General features: G+C 33.9%; 1 protein-coding gene across 1 annotated transcript in view; it reads left to right on the top strand.

Annotated features, from left to right (window-relative positions):
- Nucleotides 1-27,996, top strand: part of LOC114046115 (28S ribosomal protein S9, mitochondrial-like) — an 87,134-nt gene that overhangs the window by 54,792 nt on the left and 4,346 nt on the right. Inside the window, exons 5-9 of the mRNA XM_027866370.1 lie at nucleotides 9,137-9,216; nucleotides 19,478-19,560; nucleotides 20,270-20,345; nucleotides 22,494-22,662; nucleotides 23,548-23,656. Coding sequence (XP_027722171.1) covers nucleotides 9,137-9,216; nucleotides 19,478-19,560; nucleotides 20,270-20,345; nucleotides 22,494-22,662; nucleotides 23,548-23,656 — 517 coding nt within the window. The remainder of the gene's footprint in view (nucleotides 1-9,136; nucleotides 9,217-19,477; nucleotides 19,561-20,269; nucleotides 20,346-22,493; nucleotides 22,663-23,547; nucleotides 23,657-27,996) is intronic.

Here is a 27,996-nt window from a genome sequence, read left to right as displayed (position 1 = left end):
AGCTACTATCAAGCCAAAGTATAGTTATAAAATTAAAACTATCTTTTTTCTACTTCTTCCGGATTCCTCTGACCCCCTCTACCTGCTTGGGAGATTCTGAGTCTTGAATCATGGTGCTTGACTCAAAAATACTACTTTCAATTATTGATCTTTCCTCTTACCTTTTTAATTGTTGATTCTTGAGGGCCTTAGGATGGGGAAAGGACAGAATCCTTAGGGGTCTTCGTTGCTTTTTCTTGACATCTAATGGATACCACTGAACATTCAAGTTATCCATCATTTATCCCTCTCAAAATGTGACTAGCCAGGGCAGCTAGGTGGTACAGTGGGTAGAGCTCCGGCCTTGGAGTCAGGAGAACCTGAGTTTAAACCCAGCCTCAGACACATAACTTCCTAGCTGTGTGACCCTGGGCAAGTCACTTAACCCCAACTGCCTCACCAAAAAAAACAAAAAAACAAAATGTGACTAGCCCATCAATTTTGCTCGTATGTTTACTTGATGACATCTTTTACACACTTTCTCCTTTGTAATTCCTTGTTTACAGCATACGTGTTCGTGCCTTCCATGTGCTTTTCCACATTGGTAATCTTCAATTTCAGTTCTTCAGAGACGGGTGATCAATAACTCGTAACTCTATAACAACTGAAAGGATCTTGATATTGAAAAGGTAGCCCTTAATTTCAGGGAAAAACTTGAGGTCATTTTCTGCACTGAACTCATTGTCCATTTTCAGTGTCGTTTGAGATGGCAGACAGAGAGAGGGAGAGACAGAGATGGATGACAAACATTACATGTTGTCCATTCAACTTCATATCATAGTCTCAATAAGCGTTCTTTATTTACTTCATTTTTCTTGTGTAAATAATTAAACCAAATTCTTTTTTTTCCCTTTGTTGTCTCTTGCTGTGTTAGGAGAACTTTAGATGACATATGTGTTAGTAATTGTTCTCAGTTGCCTTTTTGAGGTAAGTATAAAGTCTAAGATTATCCCTCTACCTTTGATATCCTTCCCTTCCTTCAACTACCTTGAGCATCCTTTCGTCATCAATTTTTTGTCTCCAGCACAGGCCTCCTCCCTGTATACTTATAGTAGTCCAGTAACTTTTCCCGTCTTTCTTTTCTTCATTACCATTTCTACTTCCTCTAGAATCCAAATGTGATGACTCTACTGTCCTTGTTAGGGAAAAGAATTTGTACAGAAATATTTGCAGATCTTTTCCATCTTTGTCTGTTTGTTGACCTTTCAGTTTGATTCTGAAATGCCATCTGGATGGTTTTAGTTGGGTCTCACCTTTAATGTTTTTCTAATCTTTCTTTAAAATGTTTCTCCCTCCATTGCTTCTCACTTTCTCATGAGATTATGCAGCTCATAATGTTCCACCACCCAAAAGAGTTTATATGCTAAATCATTGTTGCTCTTCACTGCCGTTATCTCCTTGCTTGGCAAGTAATTCAGATTTCTGGTAAGTGGGATTTAAGGGTCTTTTGGTTTCTTCATTTTAGCAGTTGATTTATATCTGTTAAATTTCAGTTTGAAATTGTTATAATCAAATGTTTTGCTCTTTTTCTTTTGTCCATTTCCTTTGTCAGTGTCAGTAACTCATTTAAGTAGGCCAGCTTGGAGCTATTTTAATTGAACATCCTATCTTATACTAATTTTTATTTGTACTAGTTGTGAAATTTATTCTAACAACTTAGTGCTCTGGTTCTATAGAGAGAGGTAATTCAGAAATGACTCATCAATATCCGGTAACATCCTGTCATTTCAAATATGATAAATTCCTTTTTTGTATGATGTTATTTTTTGCTCATCATATCTAGTTCTTTGGAATTCTTTTCTTGAAGAAAGTATTCATGATGTATTCATGTGAGGCTTCTGTGTATTCTACAAATTGTTTTTTTTAACCTCTCGTTCTAAATTCCTAAAACGTATCTATTAACATCCTTTTTGCTCAACATATTCTCATCTCTGCCTTTAAGTTACTTAGAATCAGAATATATTTTAGTGTATTTACATTGTAGCCTCCTCAGTTCTTTAAGAATTTATCTCCCTCTTCTTATTCTACAGCTGATATTAGTGGATAGGTTGCAGTTATTCTTCTAGTGGGCTAACTTAGAAGACCAAATAGCCCATGCAATTGTTTCCTTTTGCCTTTGGTTGCATGATAAAACCACCTCACTAACTTTACTTACATGTTAATAGAGTACCTGTGAACCATCCTTCAATTTAGCTACAGCTTCCTTCTGCCTTCTGCTTTTGTTTATAGCAAAAACCTCCCGAATGATAAAATTCAATTCTTATGGGCATATAGTATATTCTAGCATTGGTCATTGAATAAGGATTTCACTTTTAGAGGACCAGCAGCTGTTAGTGTTTATGGATGGTCTGAATAACTGTGGTTTTTGGTACCTTCTCGTCCTTTGGCTCCCATCACACTGCAGAATTCCAACAGGTATTCAAGGGAGTAAAGGCTATTTTGTGGAATTTTCTTACTTTGTTTCATGACTTGACATTATCAAATAAATAGATTACCAAGAGGCCAGCCATCCTGTTCTTAATAAACCTGGAGGAAATTTGTATTTCCAAGATGGACTTTTACTGTAGCAAGCATTTAAGTGTGATTTAAATTGCTCTTCAGCTTGCATATGTTACATATGGATGTAACCAATAAACTTACCTATACAGTTCTCAATCTAGCTTATTGTCTATGTGTAGCAACTGTCTAAGTATGCATATGTAATAATGAACTAATTTAGTGGTCTAACTGCATTTCAACATCTTCCAAGCAATATACATTATTAATCCATTTTGTTTTACCTGCATGGATGACTAGACCTTTATTTCTGTCAACCATGAATCTTTTTTTATGAGGTCTCATCGAGTTAATGTATTCTTACTTATATTAGTATAATTTACCTTCCTATCTAGATTGTACTCTTTGAAGATTGGGATCATGAGATGGTAGAGTTTACATAAGCTAATAGTAGGTGCTCAGTAAATGCTTGTTTCGTTATTGATTTTTTTTTCTTTCTTTGCTTCTACTTACTATCTTGTACCTTATGAAGCCTCCATCCCTGAAATGGCTGGTGTTTTGATTTCTACCTCTTTGTCCAACCTGTCTTTACTTTAGCATCACTCACTATCCATTACTTTTCATTCAGATTTTTTTTGAGTACCTATTATGTACAAGGACTAGACTTAAGGTTCTTTGTTTTCATCTTCAAATGTTTCCTAGACTCAAGTACTTTTTTTTCAAATTACATTGGAACTAGATTTCAGGACAGAAACCCCATTGCAGCTGCTGTGTAAAGCAGCACTTGGCTAGATTGTTTCTCAGTGGACAAAGGCTGGAATCCTGGCTCTGCCCTTTCTTCTATGTGGTGACCTTTCTAACCATTTCACTTCTCTTGGCTTCATGGTTGTACTCAGTGCCCTCTGAGTTCCCTTCCAGCTCTAAATCTGTGATCTTCTGATCCTTTTTCCTTCAGTCAGGGCCAGTCACTTGAAGGCAGCTAGGTGGCTTAGTGGCTAGAGCACTAGGTGTGTTGTCAAGAAGACCCGAGTTCAGATTTGGCTTCAGACACTCACTAGCTGTGTGATCCTGGCCAAGTCACTTAACCTTAATCAACTGGAGAAGGAAATAGTAAACCACTTCAATATCTTTGCCAAGAAAACTCCCTACGGGATCATGAAGGAACAGCAACAGCAAGTGCCAGTCACTGGGGATACAGATAGACAGAATGAAATAATCCCTACTGTCACAGAACTTGGATTCTAACAGGGGAGGCAAACATAAGTGTATAGTCACCAATACAATGCAAACTTCCTTTCATCTTTAACCTCCTCCTTCATTCCTTCTTTCTGGGCCTCACTCAGACATAGCTCACCTCCTAATGTCACCACTTCCTTGCCACTTTTTCCAGTAGTGGCTGTGCTTTCAAATACCAGTTTGAGGTACAAATGAAATATTCCTTGCACTCCATTAGCACTTTCTTATTTTCTTACCCCCTCCACTAAAGAACTCTCCTCCTTTGTAGTTCCATTATTGACATTTAGCATTCAATCTAGATCCTAGAAATTCTCCTTTCCCTAATGAGTCACTGCCAGACTCACAGTCTTTTTTTCCTCCAATTCCTGCCTTCATGCTAAAGGATTTCAGTGTACATGTTGATGTCCCCTAAAGTATTCTTAACTTCCCAGTTTATCGCTCTATATAATTCCCTTGACCTATTTGCTTCTTTGCTCCACCTCAGCTACACCCAAGGATCGTTACCCCCTTGATCTTGCCATCACTGGTGTTCCATTCTTTGTTCATAATTCTCTGATTATAATCTACCATTCCATCTTTCTCTTTCCTTGATTCTCCCTAACATTATTCCCTCTGCTTCACCCTCAACACTGTCTCCTCCCCCCAGTTCTTTTCCAGGCCGTTATCCCTGCACCTGCTATGCTCTCTTGTACTCCCTTCCTTCCTTGGCCACCCCCCTTCCCCCACAGTGGCTGTCCCTTATGCCTAGCGTTCCCTGACCCCTTACCTCTACCTCTTTGTTTCTTTGACTTCCTTCAAAGCTCTGCTCAAATCTCACTTTTCTGCAAAAAGTCTATCTGCCAGATGCTAGTACCTTTCCCTCAGATTACCTTCCATCTGCACTGTCAGTATCTTGTACCTACCTAGTTATTTACACGTTATCTGCCCCATTAGAATGTATGTTCCTTGAAGACAGGCACTGTTTTTTGCCTTTGGTATTCCTAGCACTTAAAAGTATCTTTCACATAATTAGCATTTAATAAATGTTTGTTGACTAACAATGCTTTTAAAAACTTGTTAAATCGAATCAGGAATATTGCATTGCTTTGGAATTGACAAACAATCCTCTTTTATGTAACTTTCTGCTCACTTGTTCTCCCAATTATTTTTATAAATATTTGATCTATGTAAAATATGAAAACTGAAACCAAATACTTAAAAGTAAGGACTATAGTTTATTTTTTTGCATATGGTTGCAATAAATAACCTTCCATATTAGTAGGAAGGAGCGTAGAAAAAAAACAGCATGGCTATGTGACCCTGAGCAAGTCATTCTCTGAGTTAAGAGTAACAGTGCTGCTGTGCCTTCATAGAGGGGAGTGCCTACTCTGAGAGTACTCCATTGTAGTGAAATCACAGGTTTAGTCTCTATCCCTAGCATTTTTAGGCCATTTTAACAATACCCAAAGGGTCTGCTATCTCATAATTTTAGAGCTACAAGAGTTAAGATTAGAAATCATGTAGGTCACCCCCTCATTTAATAAATGACAAAACACAGAGGAATAAGTTGATTTTTGTCCTCAGTCGCCCGGCAATTTAGTAGTAGAGCTGGAATTAGAATCTAGGTCTCTTTAATAGCAGTCCAGTGTTTTTAGCAGTATACCACGAAGCCCAGAGGCCATTAAAACAGAATTCTACCTACACTTTAGTAATGGAAGTATTTGAGCTAAAGTATTTTATCAAAATGCGAAATTTCTGCCACTGACTATGGTTGAATCTGCAAGGTAGAAGCTCAGTAGCAACTTTTAATAGCTTTTAAGTTCTGGGCCAGCAATTCTGGTAGATACCACAAGATGAGCCGGGCCCAAATAGTAACCCACACTGTCATCAGGTGTTGTTAAATGGGATAGCTGAAATACCACTTCGTGGTCTATATCCCAAAGAGATCATAAAAACAGGAAAAGGACTCATATGTACAAAAATATTCGTCGTAGTTTTTTTTTTTTGTGGTGGCAAAAATTGGAAATTGAGGGGATACCCATCAATTGGGAAATGGCTGAACAAACTATGGTGTAGGAATGTAATGGAATACTATTGTGGTATAAGAAATGATGAGCAAGTGGACTTCAGAAAAACCTGGAAAGACTTATATGAACTTATACAGAGTGAAATGAGCAGAACCAGGAGAACATTGTACACAGTAACAGCCACATTGTATGATGACTGACTTTGATAGATTTAGCTCTTCTCAGCAATGCAAGGATCTAAGAAAACTCCAAAAGACTCACAATGGAAAATGATATCCATATCCAGAAAAAGAACTATGGAGTCTGAATGCAGATCGAAGCATACTATTTGCTCTCCTTTTGTTGTTTTTTTGTTTCTTCTTTCTCGTGGTTCCCCCCATTAGTTCTAATTTTTTTTTACATCATGACTAATGTGAAAATATGTTTAATGTGAATGTATAAGTAGGGCCTATATCAGATTGCACGCCATCTTGGGGAGGAGGAATGAGAGGGAAGGGGAGAAAATTTAAAACTCAATCTTATGGAAGTGAATGTTGAAAATCAAAAATAAATTATTTAAAAATGGGATAACTGAATAAGAAGTTAAAGCTAACAATTCAGAATTCTGTGCTTTTTAAAAAAATATATCTCTTGAAATAACTGTCTGAATTAGTTAACCATTCTTTGTAGATTGATCAGTACAGATAGAGAAGTATAATACCTAAATATCAGTCATGGCTGTATCTTTTCAGGTTAATACCCAGAAGGGTATGGTATGTGCAGCTTTCTAGGGGTTTGCTTTTTAGTAGAATATAAAGTCACTTCTGAGCTCTGGAATATGGTCTCCTGGGCAGATAATTGTTTCTCATTTTGGGCACAGCCACAAAGTTTATATAGTGGATGTCTTGTTGCTTTTGGGTTTTTTTTTCCCCTTTTCTACTTTACTTATGATTAATGAAGACAAATATCAAAGAAAACATGGCTGTCACTACAGGCCTATCCCCACTCAAGATTCTTGGTATCTGTGTTACTAACCCAGTAATGCCAAGTGAATTAGTCTTACTTACTTTTATACAAAATAAGTCTTTCTTCTTCCTGGAGCCTGTCTGTTCACTTCCCTGCCATGCCCTTCTTTAAGTGGATTTGTCCCACTTCCATTCTGCGTCTTTCAGATACATTTTTGTTTCCTTTTTTTTATCCCCCCCCCTTTTTTTGGCAATTGGGGTTAAGTGACTTGCCCAAGGTCACACAGCTAGTAAGTGTCAGGTGTTTGGTCTGAGGCCGGATTTGACCTCAGGTCCTTCTGACTTCAGAGCTAGTGCTCTATTCACCGCGCCACCTAGCTGCCCCCTTTTAGATACATTTTAAACATCACTTTTTAAATATGGGCTCACTCGTGCCGGGTCGCTTCATGACAAATTTTTATTTAAAAGTATAATTTTGCGTGTAAACTGATGACCTCTGAAGTTCCTTAAAGTTCTGATTTTGTGATCACAGCAGGTTCTTGGTATAAATAAAATCTCACCTTCTACAGGAAGCCCTCCCTAACCCCTCTTAATTCCAATGTCTTCTCTCTGTAAATTATTTCCTATTTATACTTTATATAGCTTGCTTTGTATTTATTTGTTTGCATGTTGTCTCCTCAATTAGATTGTATTCTCCTCGAAGTAAGGGACTGTCTTTTGCTTCTTTTTGTATCCTTATCACTTAGCACAGTGACTAGAGTATAGTAGGTACTTAATAAATGTCTATTGATTGATTGATTATATATTTAATATGTTTATTGATCGATTCTTTAAGTAATCTTATTGTCCCATTTTTCTACAATTTCATTTCTTTTTTTTGTTTAGTCTTTTATGATTGTTCTCTCATGTTTATTTCTTTTTTTATTAGTTAATTTATTTTGAATTATCAACAATCACTTCTATAAGCTTTTTGAGTTTTAAATTTTTCTCCCTCTTCCTCCTCACCTCCTTCCTCAAGATGGCGCACAATCTGATACATATACATTCCTATTAAACATATTTTCACATTAGTGATGCTGTAAGTAAGAATTAGAACCAATAGGAGGAACCACCGGAAAGAGGAAACAAAACACAACAGAAGAAAAAAAATAGCAAATAATATGCTTCCATCTGCATTCAAACTCCATAGTTCTTTCTTTGGATGTGGATAGCATTTTCCATCATGAGGACTTTGGAGATGTCTTAGATCCTTGTATTGCTGATAAGGGTTAAGTCTATCAATATTAGTCATCACACGACATGGCTGTTACTGTGTACAACGTTTTCCTGGTTCTGCTCATTTCACTCAGCATCAGACTATACAAGTCTTTCCAGGTTTTTCTGAAGTCAGCCTGTTCATCACAATTCCATTTCTTTAGCTGTATTTTGCAACATGGAAGCATTACAATTTAGGCTGTAGTTCAAGTTTACTTTTTATTTAATACAATTTTTAAGAGTTCTAGAACTAGTATATCAATGCCTAAATTAGAACTTAAAGGAGTTGATATTTTTTAAATGTAATAAATGTTGCAAATGAATAGTCCTTTGTGAATTTCACCTGTCATCAGCAATGTTCTAGATTCTCTAAATTAGGGAACTATTCTTATGTTAGACACAAATATCGTTTTTAAAGTATTATTTTTAAATTAAAGTGTTCTTTTAATTTTCAATTCTGTGCTAATTTCCCCATATTAGAACTCAGTTTTTTAAGTTGTTTGTCCATGGGAATAATTTGTCATTACAGACCTAATTTCTAATTAATGCCTTTAGAACTTGTGTTTGAAAAGTGAATAAGCTGGGAGGTTTGTACATTGACCCACCTGCACTGAGAGGAATAGTACAGTACAGAAAAGCATGTGCAAGAATAAGATCTTTAGTTAAGAAAAATTTACAGATTCGCATATTGCTTCAGTTTTCAAAACTTTTTCACCTAAATCCTTACATTTTATTATGATGGTTTCTATTGCTAAGAATGTGTTATGTAGCCTTTAATTTATTTATCAGTTTAGGATGCATTTAGGCTAATAAATTCACATTTAATATTTCTCTTTGTAATAAAATGATAGTTCCCATTTCATATAAACTTTTATTTAAGACATAACAAGAATAAAAAAAAAGACATAGCAAGAATCTATCATATGGTGAAATATATAAGATGATTATGTTAGAATATTACAGTTTCTCATTATAATAAAATTTAGATATGTTCTAAATTATTAAGCATCTAACTGAATATCCATGATATTTCTTTTTAGCTTTGTATTTTAAATATTAATCAGCATTATAAAAGTGGTTTAGAACTGTAATTCAATATAGTTGATATACATTTCTTTCTTTTTTTTTTTTTTTTTTGTCTCATCTGGCTTTTTCATTTAGCAAGCCAATGGGGAGAAGATGGCCGTCCATTTCACTTTCTATTTTATACTGGCAAGCCAGCATATTACTCATTAATGCACGTAAGTACATCATATTCTATGGTAAATAATATTAGCTACAATCTAAGTTAACTAATTACATCAGAGCTTTCAGAAGCTTCAGAATTTCCCTACTTATTTTCGTAATGGACAATGATAAGACCTCTAGAGGTTTGATTTTAGACTTGTTAGAGATAAAGTTTAACATTTCTACCATTAATTTAAATAAATGTGCCATTTATTGAATTTCTAATTAAATGGCTTGTTTTCTTTTTAAATAACTTCTTTTAATAGTTAATTGAATTTTCTTATACCAATTCTTTTATTTTATATTATGGCTTGCTTAGAGAGTTAGGTTTTTTGAAAAAGGCATTATATAAGATGTCTAGTAAAGCAGCAAGGCAGAAAAGAAGGGATATAGTATAACAAAGTTGTTAGGTTCACTAAGGCATTTGACGTGAGAGAAATTTAGACAATTGCATCTAATTACATTTTTAAATTGTTCATCTAAGATTTTCGTACTCATGGGTACAAATGAGTTTGCGTCTGGAATCTTACTCCATTTACCTTTATAATAATGCTATCTCAGATATTAGCTTATTTCACTCTGACTTCCAACTTCATTTTTGCCATATTATGAACAGTTCTTTCACAGCTATGGACATTGATAGTATGCAGATTCTTTGACTTCCCAGAATTATCCTGTAGAAAGATGGCCACTTATTATAAATGGAAGAAGCTATTGAACATTTAAAAATAAGTTGATCCTGTCAAGTTTTATTTCACCCATTTCGTGCTTATACAAAAGTTACTCAAGTATTTATCAGACATACTCCATCCTCTCCTCCCAAATCTGATATCAGATTTCAGCCATTCCTATTCTGTACAAAGCTTTCCTGTCCTTAGATTATCTGGTGTTTATTTGTGCTCCACAAACCCAAAGGACAAAATCCCCACTTGTCAGGTACATTCATTTCTTGGTGGGGGGATAGGGAAACAACCCTTTTTTCATTTTTTGTTGACCTTGGGCAAATGAGCTTCTTGCCCTGGCAGAAATGAAATGAATGATAAATGTAGAGTGTGTCTTTGCTGAGTAATGGAGCTGCAGCCGAGGCTTTCCACAGAGGTTTTCTCCTGCACAGCCTGAGGCAGCCCGAGGACCCCTGCTGTTCATTTAAATAGGTATGTCAAATCTGCCTCGAAACGCCGCTGGTTTGATCTGTGGTAATATTTGTGAAGGTTCCATATGGACTTGAGCCCCCTGCAGTGCTAAGAAATAATGTACAACGCTTCATGGTGCAGACGCAAATTTTCTCTGAAAAGGGATGCAATGCTGCGTTTTAGCTGTCGGAGAGGATGATGGAGCTGACGCGCTAGGCCTGTCAACTTGTTACACGGATGGGTTGCACGCAGCGAAGCTGTGGAAAATCTGTGCCTTTTAACTTTTCTACTTAATCACGGTTGTAGCATTGCCTTTAGACTGTATGCTACATTAATTCTCTTCCTGCCTTCTGCCTTTCATCCCAAGTTTCACGGAAAAAAGTAAAGCATGCAGGTCTTGTAGAGGAGCCTTATCAAACAGCTGTCATCCGACAAGCCATTTGCATTTGTTTTGGCTGAAACAGAGCAACCCAAGGGCAAGATGTTTTGTTGCATTCCATCATAATGAAGAAATTACACATTTTACGAGGAATATAACTTTACTTTTAATTCTTTGTATCATATTAAGACACATAAGATTGTCCTAGAAACATACCATTCTCAAGCGGTCAGATGTTTCCCTGTCACTTGACTGATACTTCAAACTATATCTGATTGGCATTCATTTTGTATGTTCAGCAGAAAGAATACCAAATCTGAAGTCAGAGGACCTGGGTTTGAAACCCAGCTCTCCCATTTAACTAGCTGTGTGACCTTGGGAGTACCATAACCTTTTGGTCTCTGGATCTATAAAATGGGGATAATAATGCTTGTATCTACCTATGGAGCTCAGGGCTGTTGTAAGGATCAGATAAGATATGCAAAATCACAAAATTTTTAGATGATGTAATGTAAGTTGGAATTATATGACACCATACTGTAGTAGAAAAACCTGACCTTCGAGTTTGAAGTATTAAACCTCTGTCATTTACTAGCTTTATAACCAGGAGCATCTAATTCACTTAACCCCAGGAGTTTCAATTTCACTGCTTATAAAGTGGTACTTAAACTTGTATTACCTCCTTTTGGGGGGGTTTTGGGAGGGGGAACAATACTATAGAATATGAAGATGAAGTAGTAATAGTAGTAGTGGTGGTAGTAGTAGTAGTAGTAGAGTAGTGGAAGAAGAATAATGTTAATTATTAGAGAGTTCTTTATGGGCTACATTTTCATTAAGCAAAATGTTTAGGTCATTCTGTTTTGCAAGATGTTATTAGGTCCAATTAAACAGTTAACATTTATTAAACAATAATTAAATAATTAGCATTTTATCTCTAATAAAGTTGATTCACATCTTTAAAAATTACATGTGTATTTGTTAAACCAGAAAAAAAAACATAATTTAGAATTAATAAAAATATATTATGTTAGAGAATTTTTTATTGGCATTTTAAAAGTAATTACTGTGCTTCAGAAATTTGAATAAACACTAATCTACATATGTGCCAATTGAATATAATGCATCATTTTACTAAATTTGTAGTTATTGCGTCAGCATCATTTCTTTTGCTTATCTAACTTTACTGAATAAACACATGAACTCTACAGCTTACAAAATTTGTTTTATGTTTAATTCTGCCTTTTATACACAAAGTAGGACTTGCTAAAACTTGAATAGCTTTTGTATTCGTTTATCCTGTTTGTTCCCATTGTTAGCTCTGGCTTGGGGAAAGTATATGTAAGAGTTATCTGTATACAGTTAAGAGACCCTTTCAGATTGTGACTTATTAAACAGATCTGAAACTAATAACAGTTTTTGTGTTGACATAGCTCCTTTCCTGGTCTCAAAATTTTATATGCAAAAGTAAGTATTCCCACATTGTAGACTGGGAACATATAATTTGTGTGATGTATAGCAGGCCAATAAGGATTTAAATCACATATAGCGTTGTCCATGTTCTGCTAGAAGGTTTTGCAGTTTGCTTATTTCTTGATTTGGTTGTGCAATAATAAATCTGTGCCAAAAACAGTACTTCTTTCCCTAGACTGAAAAATTATTTTATAAATTTAAACCTCATTTTCATCTTGTGTTGGTACTTGGGCCGTAGCAGCTAATATTTCGACATGCAGCCCTGAAATCGAGGGCAAGTCTTAAAATGATTTTATGTTTTGTTAGCCTCTCGATATCTAACCTTTACCAACTGCAGATTAACTAGACGTCATAGTGAGCCTTATTTTGATGGGGGCTGAGGGAGACTGAAAAGATAGCAGATAGAATACTGCTTTATGCAGTTATATTTTCTCTTGGGTTATTAAAAAATCCCCTCACTTCTATTTTTTTTTTTTGAGACTGACAAAGGATTGTTACAGGGAGTAGGAAAATATAAGTTGAGAAATATAAATTAGGATACTGCTTACATGAGAAGTCTCTAATTTATAAATGGGTTTGTTTTCTAAAAGTTAATTGTAATTTTTGTTGTTGGTTTTTATGGGGAACTGCAATTATAAGTGGTGTTAAGTTCCAAGCCTATTTAACTTAGCATCTACTGGAAATACTATGCATTTATGATGCAAAAAAATAATAAAAAACAATACAGTATTAGTAATTAACATTTTTAAAAATGGAATTGAAATCTTGAAGACCCAGTGGTGATTAAGTAAAAAATTGATGTATAAAAGAAGATGAGGAGTCAAGAGGAGACTTATGGGAATTCTAAAGATACTTCTGTGAACTTTGAAGTACCTTTGAGATTGATAATACTAGTCCTTTTCTTTCACTTCAAAACTTGTAGCTTTCTGTTTTCTTGAAACAAATATATAACTTGCGTATTAGGCTTTTATAGGCATGATTAGAGGCAATTGGAAGTTCACAAATGAACTCAGGCTAGTGAGAGAGAATTAGAAATTTTTCTGAGACCAATGAGGAGGGGGTTAGAGAATAATGAGGATATCCATGCATACAACAGCCCTAAGAAAGAGGGTGGTAGGTAAGAGAATCATTGATTCACAGAAACTCGTAGTTGGGATAGTCCCAATGGATTCCAAAATATGTAACTTGCAGGAAGATGTAATTTCTGCAGTTTTAAGAAAAGTTAAAAATATCTTGAACAAACACTCATAGAGTAGGTCCATCCTTTACAACATCTCTGACAAGTGGTTGATCATTCACCTTCTGCTTGAAGATGTCTAGTAAAGGAGAGCTGGCTTCTTTCTGGAGGATGCCCTTCCATTTTAGGACAGCTCTAATTATAAGGAAACTTCCCTCCACTGACCACCATGAGATACTTTGGACCAAAACAGTGAGGTTGTTCGGAATGAGCTATGTTTCATATGGAAGCAGAGGACTATTGGAGTTGGGGGAGGAAGACAGTATCTTATAGTATGAGACTTTAGTTAAATTATAACTTTAGAAAGTGCTAGTATTTCAATTTTAACAAATATCAGTATACAAAGTGTTTTTTCTAAAAAAAAATGCTAGTATTCTAAGAGGAAAAGGGGACTGGAAGACACATTAAAAATTTTTTTAATTACTTTAGGAACTGAGGAAAATGAGAAAATATTTTATGGCTCATGCTTATTAACTGTACAAACAACCTCATACATATATGTACATGTATGTACATCATACATATTGCAAAACTGCTTATATACCATATGCTCGGGTTGCAAAAAAAAAAGGAATGCTTAAAAACTATGCCCAAGAACAGAGCATTATTTAACTTTACAGTTTAAATTTTTTAAAATATTAATCATGTGGAAATTATGATTTTAGAAAGAATAAACAAGCAGCATTAGATGGGATGAAAAATAAAGCTAGCTGTATTTTTATACTTAAACAATATTTTAATGTTAACATTTTGGAGATATCTCACATTTCTCTAGGAAAAAATGGTAGTGAGGGAGATTTTATAACAAGGTTAAGGAAAGAAGGAGAATGCTTATCTGAAATTATTGAGAGGTGCATTCTGCCTTCAGGCTGGGTGTTTAGCCTCAAGGTTACAATAAACAGTGTATTAACAGAGGATGCAGAGCCTCACAATTAATATATACAATGCATCAACATACTTTGACAAGTTTGTCAGTATGTATCAATTGGTGCCAATATGTATGCCCACACATTGTACCTATATATATATATATAAGTATATATACATATATATATATATGTATATATTTTGTCAGGTAAATTCCAAGTTGTCTTCATTGGATTTTTGCAAGTTGAACTACATTTTAAATTTACTCAAGAGAGTTTGTTGTTTGAAGATTGACTTACCCTAAGGGCTGTTATTTTCACTTTAAATAAGTTGCTTGTTTTATACTTGGGCAACTGTTAATGTAGTAAATAATTAGCCTTTAATTTGAGAAATAAAAATATATGGGGTCTGAGTTAACAGCATATTATTCCTAGTGGGTATAGATTCCCCCGGAGTATTTTTATTTTTGCAATATGACCTACATAACAGGCTTTGTTTGTGATGTCTCAACAAGTGCTGAATAGGTTAGCAATTTATAGTTCATAAAATGATACTAATAGCCATCAGTAGAACTCTGTCATTTAGAGCTTTTAGTACTTAACTAAACCCTTACTGATTTTGTGATAAATTGATTTTATTTGTTCTCACATTTTTTTCATTTGGTTATGTAAGTACCACTGACCAAAACCTCAAGGAATTCAATATAGTACTTTGAGACCATATGGCATTTCTAGAATCTCTTCTGTAATCTTTTAATTTTAAATCTTATTTTTCTGTTTATTTTTAGAAGATATCTCCAAAATGTTAATATTAAAATACTGTTTAAGTATAAAAATACAGCTAGCTTTATTTTTCATCCCATCTAATGTTGCTTGTTTATTCTTTCTAAAATCATAATTTCCACATGATTAATATTTTAAAAAATTTAAACTGTAAAGTTAAATAATGCTCTCTTCTTGGGCATAGTTTTTAAGCATTCCCTTTTTTTTTTGCAACCCGAGCATCTGGTATTTTCAAATCAGACACCTTCTAAATTTGATTCATACATTATGGAAATCTGATGACACTAGGGGTGGATAGGCTTGCTTTGATTTTATGAAATATTAATCATGACTGTGATTAATGATTCAGCATTTCACATCTGGGTTATTTCTGTCATATTTGAAAATGATATTACTAAATACAGTATGTAAACTTATTGTAAGAGTATTCATACTAATTCTCTAGTGTCTCTGTGAAACTAAGTGGAAACCAAATGATGTAGGAGAAATTGCCAGGGAAGTTCTTTGATTTTTATACTTTCTGACATATTTTATCCTCTCAAGGTTCTTTTGATGTAGATTAGGACATCTCTTTGGGGACTTGAGGCTATATAATCTATTCTTTAGTGTACTGTGTCCTCTACCCAAGTAAAATCTGAGAAAAACTTTAGTATGTGAAAAGGAAAAATAGCTGTAATATGTTCTATCACTTGTTTATTGATCAGCACCTTAAATACAAAAACCCTATCTTATGGGTTCCAGAATCATACTGGTACTTAATGAATACTGAATTAATTTTGGTGAAATAATCATCTGAATGTATCTAAAATGCATAATATCTTATAATGTAAAAAAAATTAAATGCACACATTATTGTTCTACCGTCCTTATTCTTGGCAAAAAAAAACTAAATGCACACATTATTGTTCTACCATCCTTATTCTTGGCAAATTGACAAATGTCAAATTCACTCACACACACACACACTCGTTCTAAAATACAGCAGTGGAAAGAAAGTTTAAGAACATACTTGTTTTTAGATAGAAATCACATAGGTAAAACATATATTTCAAATAATTCTATCAACAGAGTTCTATTGTGAATTTTCCTATTCTAGTAAAACAAGTGAAACTCTTGCTTTTGCTACTGTAACTACCTGATGTCTGAAGAAAAATATGGTAAAGTTCTAAAATAATGGAGAGTATCTTTCTTCTGTAGTTGGTTTTAGATAGCATCTATATATTATCCGCTATGCGCTAGTAGTACACTGAGCCCAGCACCTGACACATAGTAGGTTAATAAATTTTATTGATTGATGTATATCTTTTTGATTGCTAAATTGTTTCCAGTTTCATAAACTGATATTTAGAAGGCCTTTTGATGGCTCTAACTTCTACAACCCCACAAAGTCTAAAGACTGGATTTTTTAAGATAAAGTAAAAATCCCTCTACCTCCTACCATAAAAGCTGTAGAGAATTAGTTGGGGTCTTCCAGGCTGACAGGATATCCTTAGGCAGACAATCTCTAGCTATAAAGTACTTTTTGCACTTTGCCTACCTCAAAGATGTGGGATTATGTAATTATACATTTTATATTTATCTGGTTCTTTACTTTATCAGAACATTTGAGAATTAATCCCTTTATATTTTTCAGAGGTACATAGAATTTTTTTTGGCCTACTGTTCCAGTTCGATTTGTAAGGTTGAAAGCTTCTTTATATCCTTTGAAAATTAAAAGCGTATTAAACATAAAAAAATAAACTCAGTAAAACCTCAGCTATCTAGCACCTTTAGGGAATTAATGATTCTCGAAAAGTTAGTGTTTCTGATTGGCATATTCTTTATTTTATGGAAATCTTTTTTATGGAAATCATCTTAAATATTCATTCTCTACCTTCTTCAATTATTACACTGTGTTTTACTGCAGCTATAGATGCAGATATAAGGTGGTGATGGTGTGGAACAGTGATGTAGGAGAAAGAGAGACTAGTGGACTAAAGTTCAGTCAAAAGATATACCTGAGAAACCATGAATTAATTACTTAAAATCTCTTAAGATTCAGTTTCTTAAAATGTACAGTGGGAATAGTAATGTTTCTATGTACCTACATCCTGGAGTTGTGATGCTCAAATGAGATAATGTGAGTAATAATTACTTATATTTATAAGATGCTTTAAGTTTTGCAAAATGCTTTTCTCAATAGGATGCTATCAGTCTTCCCATTTTATATGATGAGGATACTAAGACTGTGAGAGGCTAAATGACATACCTGCCCATTGTTACAGAACAAGTATGTTTATGACATTGTTGTCAAGTCTGAATCTTCTGATTATACACTCTTTTCACTGTACCATGCTTTATAGTTATGTTATTGGCATTATACTCTCGTGTGCTCAATGTTCCTCCAAGCTGATCACATTGTTTTCCTGCTTAAAAATCTTTAGTGGTTTCCCGTTGCCCACTGAGTACAATACAAACTTCTAAGCCTGATGTTCAAGGCCCACCACAATCTCACCCTAGACTACCTTTCTTTCCTTTTTTCATACTGTTCTCCTTCCTAAAATCTGTTTCAGCCAAGTGGAATTGAGAACTCCTTCCAGTGATTCTGGAACAGACTTTCCTTATTCATATTGCCCCCATCTGAAATACTTTCCATTCTTCAAAGTCTACCTCAGATGCCACTTCATAAGTTACTTGCCCTTTAAACATCTCCTTCCCAGCTAGAAGAAATCCCTCTCCCTTGGATATCTTATGCCTCTATGTTTGACCTTAATCATAGGCCTATGCAATTAATCATATTTTTAACACATAAAAATAATGATGGTTCCTGCCTTCTCCTTCTAGATTCAATGTTCCTTGTGGGTGGAGACTGGCATTTTCCTATTCTTTGTATCCCTGGTAACTAGCAACCTTCATTACATGTAGTAGGTCATTAGTGAATGTTTATTGAATTTGCCGCTCAGAATAAAGAGATATTATTCTAAATTATATGTTTTTTGTCTCCCCACTGTCATTATCTATACCTTATCATTGCTGTCATTTCTGCCATCACTTCCAATGTTTTTTTCTTCCTTCTTTTTTTTGTTCATTTTCCTGTCTTTTCTGTCTTCTTTGGCTTCTTGTACTTATTGGTAGGCCTTTTACGAAATTAACAATTAGAATACTCTTTTCCTTCTTTACCAGAAATAAGTAAATCAGAGTTTGTAGGGTATAATATTCTGCTCCTAATTCTTTGGGAGATGCAGTGTAGTATAATTGAAAGAGCCCTGGATTCAGTCAGGAGATCTGGGTTCAAATTGTTATCATTATCATAATTATTCATATTTGTTGTAGATGGTTGTTCAAAGATTGGAAATGTGGGGAGTGGAGCTATTTTAAGGTTCAGAGTTGTTTCAAAAGGCTGAATGTTTTACTATATTGTGGAAGTAGATATAGTCCTAATTGGGATTTAATAAATGAACATTTAAGTCTTGATATGTCTTTCAAGGCAAGGACAGATTTTCTGGTTGAGTATTGGAAGGTTAACATTTAAGAATCTCTACAGAAAATTTTGCTAAAGAAATTAAGAACCAATAATGCAACTCTTAAAATTTACCAACATTTTGGTTCAGTGTTTTTCTGCACATGACTGTTTCAGGTAAGCAGAGGAGTAATCCAAGAAAGGCTTATCGTATTACCTTCACGTTGGCAAACCCTACCCTACTTGCATCATAAGTATTTTATAAAAGATGCCCAAAAGTCTTTATTCAGTTTTAAGCTGTTAAGGCTTAAGTAAACTATTGAGACCTAAAACTGCACAAAGACTTTTGAAATACCCTGTATATGTGTTAGATCTCTTACATACAAAGACTTGGTTCCAAAATGTAGGAAAATGGAAAACAAATTTAACAGAATGTGTCTTTTTTTTTAATATAAATTGTGCAAGTCAAAATATACACTCGTAATCAACAGAACTTTGATAAGTTCTCCATTTAAAATTAATTTGGTTTTGTATTTTTTATTTAAGACCCACAACCACCTCTCTTCCAAAGAATATACCTCCTTGGGTAGGTTGTAATGATTTAGGCTGGCACTTGTTCATAAGGATCAGTGGAAAACAAGTATATTTGTTCTGTACAAAAACTTATTGAAATGAAAGTTGGTGAATATTTTTACACAACTTTAAAAATAAGTCAAGGTAAGTGCTGTGTATATATATTAACTAAGTCCTCTTTAATGGTGAAGGCCAGCCTTCTCATTTAAAGCAAGAGTAATGTATTGATACTTTTAAAGAGCCTTTAGCTTTACCCCTCTGTATCCACATAGTGGCTAAAGGATGCCCCTTTTTAAAAGTTTAAATATAGCATATATTGGGAAATAAGGAATATAATGTATGATAAAACAGTTAAAATAGTTCACATTTTAACTTGGTCCTTTCTCATGTTCTAGGAAGTGTATGGAATGATATTAGATCTAGACAAACACTCAGATCACCTGAGAGCCAAAGGTCTATTGCCTCAAAAAAATAAACAGTAAGTTTCTCTCTTGAGTTAAGATATATATTTTGTATTAAAACTTGCAGTTTTTCTAAAGCTTAAAAATTATATATTACTTAAAAGTTTATCATCATTTGGGTACAAAATGTTAGGTAATTTTTATGTGGAAAGATATTGCAGTTATGATTTGATTCTGACTGTTAGTACTTAGATCTTTGATTCATTTATATTTCATAGTTAAGACTGGGGTTCGTAATACTTTGTTTTAATCTATCCTTTCTTCTATGAACATAATGTATACTTTTAAGTCCTGTGCTTTTTTCTTTCTTTGAGTATATCTTTTAATGTAGAGATTGTAACCTTAATTTTTCTTAATTTTTAAGAACTTTTTTGTTTATTTATGTTTCAAGTTTGATCCTAAAGTAATTTCTAATTATAAAAGAAGCAGAAATGAATTCTGTAAGAATTTAGGATAGCCTTTAATAGCAAATATGTTACTTAATTCCTTATTTGCTTCTTGATACAGTAAGATAACTAAAGGTATAAAGATCTCATTCTTAAAGTACATTGACAAAACAGTAACACCTTAAACTAAAATAAGTTGCCCGATATTTGAATGAAGTCATACTCTTTTATGGCATAAAAATGTTTTTCTGAATCATGCATGACTGTATGTGTGGTCCTTTGTGATATAACTCTAATTGCATGGTTAATTAAAATGAGAATATATGTGATATTTTAACAGAGACCTGATTGGCAGCAGATGGCTGATTAAGGAGGAACTAGAAGAAATGTTAGTGGAAAAACTGTCAGATCAAGATGTGAGTAATTAATCTTCTTAATTTAAGGGGACCTGTGTCATAAGAAAGCAGACACATGCGGTATTTAGGAACCCAATAGAAATATTCCTCAGAGGCAGGTGCTCCTAAGAGCCCCTCTTTTTAAAAAATTTACAGTTAGTTTCTGCCTTGGTAAGACCTTATCTGTGGTTAGAAAAATGGCATGGGTGTTCTCCAGATACTCCCTTCATTAGTACCCCTAACATCATCTAATACTTCAAGTGCAGCAGATGTGATTATTCACATATAAGTCTGTTACATTAACTAGTTTGTGTTGGCTAGCAGTAAGTAATAAGGTACTATTATATACAATAGATATGTTAAAAAGACATGGGGGGGGAAACTTTGTGCTATCTATGGTCTATACTACTGTATTTTTTATTATTTCTATCTTTTATTACATGCTGTTAAATCTTTCCATGGCTCTCTCTCTCTCTCTATATATATATATATAGCTGTAGGAAACCTTATACCATAAATACTCTATAGTTAGTAGTTTATGTTTCTTCCACACTCAAATCTGTCAGAAGGAATTCTATAATTCGTAAACTGAGAGAGGACTAGACATCAGATTTACTTATCTAGCTTCTATGGCTTCATATAAAACAAATGATATTATGAAAAAATACAATTAACACTTCACCTTCCCAAAATATAATATGTGTGTTATTATATTTTCACTTTAGGTTGAATTATTGTTATCCTTATTGATAAATTGAGTAGAGAGGTTGTGGCTTGCTTAATGTCAGGAATTTGGTTAGTGTTAAAGCTGGACCCTGTTTTCCTTAGCCAAAATTACAATTCAGTTCTGGTACTCCTGGAACTTACTTAAAAAAAAAAATCTGCATTTCCTAATTCTTTAGGAGGATCATTTCATTGTTAGCTGCATTTTCTTGCTGCCTTGCATTTTATGAGCATATATTTTCAAATTTTTAGGCATTCTAAGGCATACCTTAAAATTTACCAATGTGACTTCTGTACCTTCTAGTGTATGCGAGGGGACAAACTAAAATGTGGGGGGCCCAGCAACTATTCCATACCTTAGTTTCACCAGTAGGGCTAAGTAATCTCTGCAGATGCCAGATATAGACAAAAAAAGAAAGAAAAGGGAAAGAAATAAATGATAGGAATTGAGAGCGTCGAAGAGAAAATAGAGCTAAATCCAACTATAAAAGGGATGACATGTTGATTATCATAACACTCTTAGTTGTCTATCTTTGACATTATCGGCATTATTTCGTACATCACTAGGAATTGTTCAGAATTGTAACACAACAGAATATTAGTTCTTGTGGAAATGCTTTTGGTAATTTTTCTATGTAAATTAATGAAATTTTTAAGTTTGAAAAAATTTGGTAAGAATTTTTTGAATTATACAGGGCAGAGTTACCCATATTTTAGGGAGTTCATGTAACATTTGTTTGGTTTTGCATTAACACTTTAGAGGTAAGTTGTTTTGGCTTCCATTTGTAAAGAGTTAATATCAAGTTGTTTACTTTCTAATCACATGTTCAAGAACTATTAAAAAAAACTCACAGAGTAGCAGGGATAATTTATTTCAAGAGGTTGCCCTTTAAGTCAAGTATCTCTTGAATTTTTAAATAGCTTGATTGTTCAGTTTTAAAGGAAATCATAAACATTAAAGGAACACAGCTTGAACAGGCAAAGATATATTTACCAAGTGTATTATAAAATATAATTTAACAGGTACATTTTCATGAAATCAAACTGTTTCCATTTCAATGTACATAACTTATTGGAAAAGATTTGCAAAGCTTTTCTTGATTCAATTCTAATAAAAGAATTAGAATCACATTTAAGATCACCCATATGTTTTCTTTGAAAATTAATAGAAACATCATTCTAACATTATAGTGCTGTATTTACAAAGAGGTTGTTTTTTTCTTTGAGTGGAACACTTCATTATTAAGAAAAGGGTTCGATATTTTCAGATCCCTAGAATAAGATGCATCTGTGTGTCGCTTTAAAAGCAGCATGCGGATGCAAAAGTGTCATCCTGTCACAATTCATCAAGAAAAGCAACATAGGAAAGATCAAGGATATAAAAATAGAAAATTTTAGCAAATGCAATTACACTTGCATCTTCTAATGAATTTTTATTGTCTACAGCATATGCGGTTCATTCAACAGCTCGAAAGATTGTTGACACTGCCATGTGGTAGCACTGAAGAAGAATACATACACAAGTTTCGTCGAACTATACCTGTGCAGTCTAAAAAAAAACTGATTGAGCCTCTACAATATGACGAACGAGGAATGGCCCACAGCAGCGGGGAAGGTAGTGACTCTCAGTTATAAGAACATAACCTCAGATAGAAAAATAACTTTTTCACTTATCTTGCGTTCCTGATGTTCATTTAACATTTCCCTAATTCCTAAGATTGTGCTGAAGATCTCGGAAAAAACTGTACCTAATAACGTCTCAAGGGAAATATGGACATGTACCTATAATATTATATGAATCTGTTAATGCTATACACATCTCTTTTTCAGCTGACAGAGCAAATAAAATATTTAAAATGAATCTATCTTCTGTAAAATGACTATGCATAGTGAATCCACATGCCCACTGTGGTGAAATTTATTTACTATGCATTTACAGTAAAATTATTATCTTTAATATTATCCTAGATGTTTTTTCTTTTTTATGTATGCGGAGCCATTTGACACAGAGTAACTTATCAGAGTTCATTAAGTAGATAGTAGAAACTACAGCACTTTTTTGAGTCTTCTTTTAAACTTCATGTTTTCAACTTTTACTTGTGATTTTTTTTTCCATTTCTACAGATGTGTCTCTGAAAGACATTTTTTACTCAGTACAGTTTTGCTTTAATAATTTTAATTTTATAAACACACATCTCTTAATTTTTTTGTTAACTGTGAAATACATCTGAAAAAAGATGTACAGAAAACAGGAGGCTGTCCTGGGTTGATGATGGTATAGTAAACTTTTTTTTCCCAAATAATGATTTCAGGGATGAAAAATAAAAATGTAGCTCTTCAGATAATTTAGAAAACTTTCAAGGTAATCTGCCCTCTTCTAGTTGAATTTAATGCAAGGATTATTCAGCATTATATATTACTTTTAAAAATACTTCTTTGTACTTTTAAAAAGTTCAAAGTGAACTTAAGACTCCACTAATAAGAGCTTTCTGTCTTTAAGGCAAAAGAAAAACTGCACAAGCGAAAGTAATAGTTTATGAACATGGAAGTGGAAGAATAAAAGTGAATGGAATAGATTATTTGCTTTACTTTCCAGTAACACAGGACAGGTAAGTTTTAGTTTTGGCATGCTTTTTAATATGAAGCTCCTTTGATCACTTTCAGAGTAAGTTCTCATCTTGTACTCCTGAGTCATTGGGGTTTTTTGGTTTGTTTCTTTGTTTTTTAGTTTTAAAGAAAGATGAATTCATTAAGCTGAAGAGAGCAATTTTCATTAAAATTTTTATACAATTAACTACTAAAATTCTTTTTTTTGGTGAGGCAATTGGGCAGCCACTTAGCTGCCCCTACTAAAAAGCTTCATAAGGTATTATTAGAATTTAGGTATTCTTAGAAGCTGCCAATTTCATCTTCTTATGATGAACCAATGTCCACAAAAAAATATACTTCTGGGGTCAGCTAAGTGCAATGAATAGAGCACCAGCCCTGAAGTCAGGGGACCTGAGTTCAATTCCGGCCTCTGACCAAACACTTGACATTTACTAGCTGTGTGACCCTGGGCAAGTCACTTAACCCCAATTGCCTAAAAATAAAAATAAAATAAATATATATAAAATAAATAATTAATTAAATAAAATATATTTTGCTTCTCTTAGTTCCAGAGAAACTTTGGCTATTTTAACTTGGCAGTAGTGATTTCTTGCCATTTATTTCATTGGGTGTTTTTCTTTGATTTCCCCAAATGTTAGAAAATATAGGAGCTTTTCTTATAAAATGTGGAAAATCGATTATGTGTTGAGGTGGCAAAGAAATTGTTCTTTAGTGGCCAGGGATGATAGCAAAATCCTATGCTGTAATTAATGTCATTTTTTTTTCTCGTGGCAATTACATTTTTTCAGTTGTATATAATCTGTAGGGGAAATAAATACAAATGATAAAAAATGATTTGCTTGCTTGAGACACATCATAGTTGAATAGAAAGAGCACTAGATTTGGAGTCAGGAAAAGCTGAATTTGGTTTCCTCCTCTGATTCCTGCTAGTTTTATGATGGATATTGACATGTTACTTAACCTCTTCAACCTGTTTCCTCATCAACAAAATGTGGTACCTACCTCACAAGGTTGGTACGTAAAGATTGAATGCTCATAATACAAACACTAGAGCACTATATAAATTTAATTCAAGAAGCATTTTATTAATGTCATTATTGCTCATTCTTTTTGAGCAAATCACTGTACATAAGGGCCTTTTCTTCAGCCACTTAATATTTTTTCATTAGCTGTCTTTCTAAACTCCTACTTTCATAAGACATCCAAGGGAAAGTGAGGTTATTCACTAGAATAGAAGTTCTGATTGATTGATCCCATATGTCCTAACGCTTTGTCTCCTCTGTTTTTTAAAGCATCTTGGGTTGTACAGTCAAATGAGAATGCCAGGCATCTGTTCCCAATGCGTACATAAGGGTATTGCCCTTTTAATCCTCTTTGAATTTCTCAGCAGGACTTAAGTTCAATAAAGATTTTATTATTTTGTTTCCTATATCAAAAAAGATGACATACCCTAAATTCCATTGAAAATAGATGTATGGGTGGAAATATGTTTTAGACAGAGTTCTCTTTCTTAGACAGAGTTCTTTTCTTATGCTGCTTCTTTACAGGTTAAATCTCAAGCAGCAGATTTGAAGTTTTGTCAGATCTGTTGCTTTCCTCTCAGCCACGACAGAGCTTTTATAAATTGTTGCCAAAGGCCACCTAAGGCTATTTTTTGATGGGTTCAGCAGTGACAGCCAAATTTCCATAGGATGTCGAGGCATCATACCATATATATAATAGTCTCCTGACCACCATCTAGCAACTGACTCACTTATGCAAACCAAATGTTCTTCAGTCTATCCTTTTGATTCAGTCAGTCAAATAAGCAGAAACTTATTTGAGCACTTACCATGTACATAAGATTGTGCTAATGTACCAGGTTTGGAATTTTTAAAAAGGCAATTTGAGACATAGTTGTCAGAGGGAAGAAGGTCTGAGGACCTGAGATTTCCATCCTGCCTGTGCCGCTTCATAGTTGTATGATCTAGAGTTCCCTTCATTTTGCTTATCTTCAGTTTTCTCATTTATAATAAGAGAATAATAATAAAGCACCTATCTCACAAGGTTTTTGTGGTGAACATACCTTGTAAAATATGACATAAATCTGAATTGCTGCTGCTATTATGACACTTTATCCAAAATAGGCAGATTCCAAATAATTATACTAGGCCTAAAGCTCATTTGCATATAACATAGGAGCCCCCAAAGTCTTCACATCTTATAGTCAACTCATGTCATATCTTGACCTTGGAGTCCTTGGTGCTCTGGGTTTGTTTTTTGTGGTGATGGCAGTTTTTTATATTTAATTTTTAAAAATTCTGAACTTAAATGCACACAAAATATACTTATTTCCATATACACAGCAGAACACAAAAGAGATTGTACATGAAATCATTAATCTTCATTTTATGATACTTTTTTAAAAAAGTAATAAATTGAACTAATTACTTTAAAAACTATCCTTATCTGTGCCTCCTTCTGAACTTTCCCTTCTCTTCTGTGCATTTTAAAAAATACTCCAGTGGCTTGCTTTTTTGTCAGTTTAGGTGCCAGTATCCTTTCTCTCTCCCTCTCCTTCCCTCCTTCCCTTTTTCTCCTTTTCTCCCCCTAATAATGAGAATTGACGATCTTTGTTTGGCAGTAAATTAGCAACTCATAGTTTATAACCATGTTTTCACTTTTTATCAATTATCATTGAAGTGAGGTATTCTTAATCATATTACAATCATTTTATATTTTACAAGTTTGTATAAATTACATAGGTATTTAGTTCCTAAAACTCGGCCTTCTTTCAAATATTTTTTTTCACTGAAGGAGAGTTAAGAACAGTTAAGAACAAGGCAGAAGTTATTACTTAGGTTAGTACATCTTTTGAAATAAAACTATAAATAACACCCAAATTAATTTCCTGTAAATTCCTGTAAGCAGAGAGTCACATATCTAGAGTTTAAAGAGATCTTAAAGGGCCTAATGTTCAATCTGCTCATTTTACAGATTTGGACACTAAGGACCTGAGAGGTCCCAAAGCCACACAGTCATTGGCAAAGCTGTTGTTTGGTCTCAGGCCTCTCAATTCTAAAACCAGCATTTAAAAATGTTCTGGAAATCTCATTGGATTTGGATTCAGTCAAGAAATGAGTTCATATACTGCCTCTTTGAACCTTCTTTATCTATAAAATGAGAATAATAATACTTGTGGTACCTATCTCATTAGGATGTTGTAAGAATCAACTGGGGTAGTGTATATAAAGTGCTGTTAGAGCCAGCATGGCCTTATATATAGTGAACCAGCCCCAACATCAGTAGGCTCTGGGTTCAAGTCATCTCTTTTACATCTTGGCTATGTGACCTTGGGTAAGTCATTTAGCGCCTCTGAACTCTGGACAACTCTGTAAGATGAACTTCCTAACCTGGAAGTTCCCTGTTCCTATGTAAAGTGCTATATAAATGTGAACTATTAATATAGATAATAATAGTTTGTCCCAGTTCAAGCTCATTAACCTAAATTTCTTTAGCTAGAAAATGCAAATCAAAGTGAGATAGAAAAGGCTAGTGAATGTCTGAAACAGTAATGTGGTCTGGGAACCCCCAGGCATTCCCTAAATCTTTACAGGGGGTCTATGCAATGAAAGCTATTTTAATAATAATAAGACATTTTAATTTCTAATATGGTAAATATCAATAAATATGAGGTATATAAACAAAAGCTCAATTTTTAAGAATGTAAAGGGGTCCTGTGACCAAAAAGTTTGAGAACTGCTGATCTAAACCATCCAGAATAAATGGTCTTTTATCTTCCTGAAGAACTCCAAGAACAGAAATTCCACAACTTCCCTTCTATTCCAATGTTTTAATATTCTGGTGGTAAGAAATTTCTTTATGTGTATTTATGTGTTTCTGCAGGCAATGGTAAGTGATTAAGTGTCATTCACTGTCTAACTGCACTGTTTTTATAGCCTGCCACAGTGTTTGGCTCTTCCATTTGTCTAAAAATTCATCCTAAAGCTTTTATTGAGGAGAGAAAGAACAACCTTATTTCTTATTGAGACATATCTACTTTGGTCTTTTTGCCATAGTTACCTCCAGAATTCTGCCACAATGCCCAGGGCCCAATGTTTCTGGAAATTGTTCTTCAGTGTGTCTTTTGAAGTTTTACTTCTCTCTACTCTCTTTGTGATTATTCCACCAAAATTCTATATATAGCATTTGCTTGTATATCCTTCTGTCATCTATCTCCTAACTATAGTTGTCCAGTAATAAGCATTACTTCAGTTCTAGAAAGCAAAACTGACAGAGAGAGGAACCTAGCTAGCCTGAAGCAATTAGAAATGATATTGCTCCTTGTAAATAAAAATAT

This window comes from Vombatus ursinus, unplaced genomic scaffold, assembly GCF_900497805.2.
Source record: "Vombatus ursinus unplaced genomic scaffold, bare-nosed wombat genome assembly UNPS02014781.1, whole genome shotgun sequence".
NCBI lineage: Eukaryota > Metazoa > Chordata > Mammalia > Diprotodontia > Vombatidae > Vombatus > Vombatus ursinus.
Note: the sequence above shows the minus strand (reverse complement) of the source record. Positions and strands in the feature narration are given on the sequence as shown.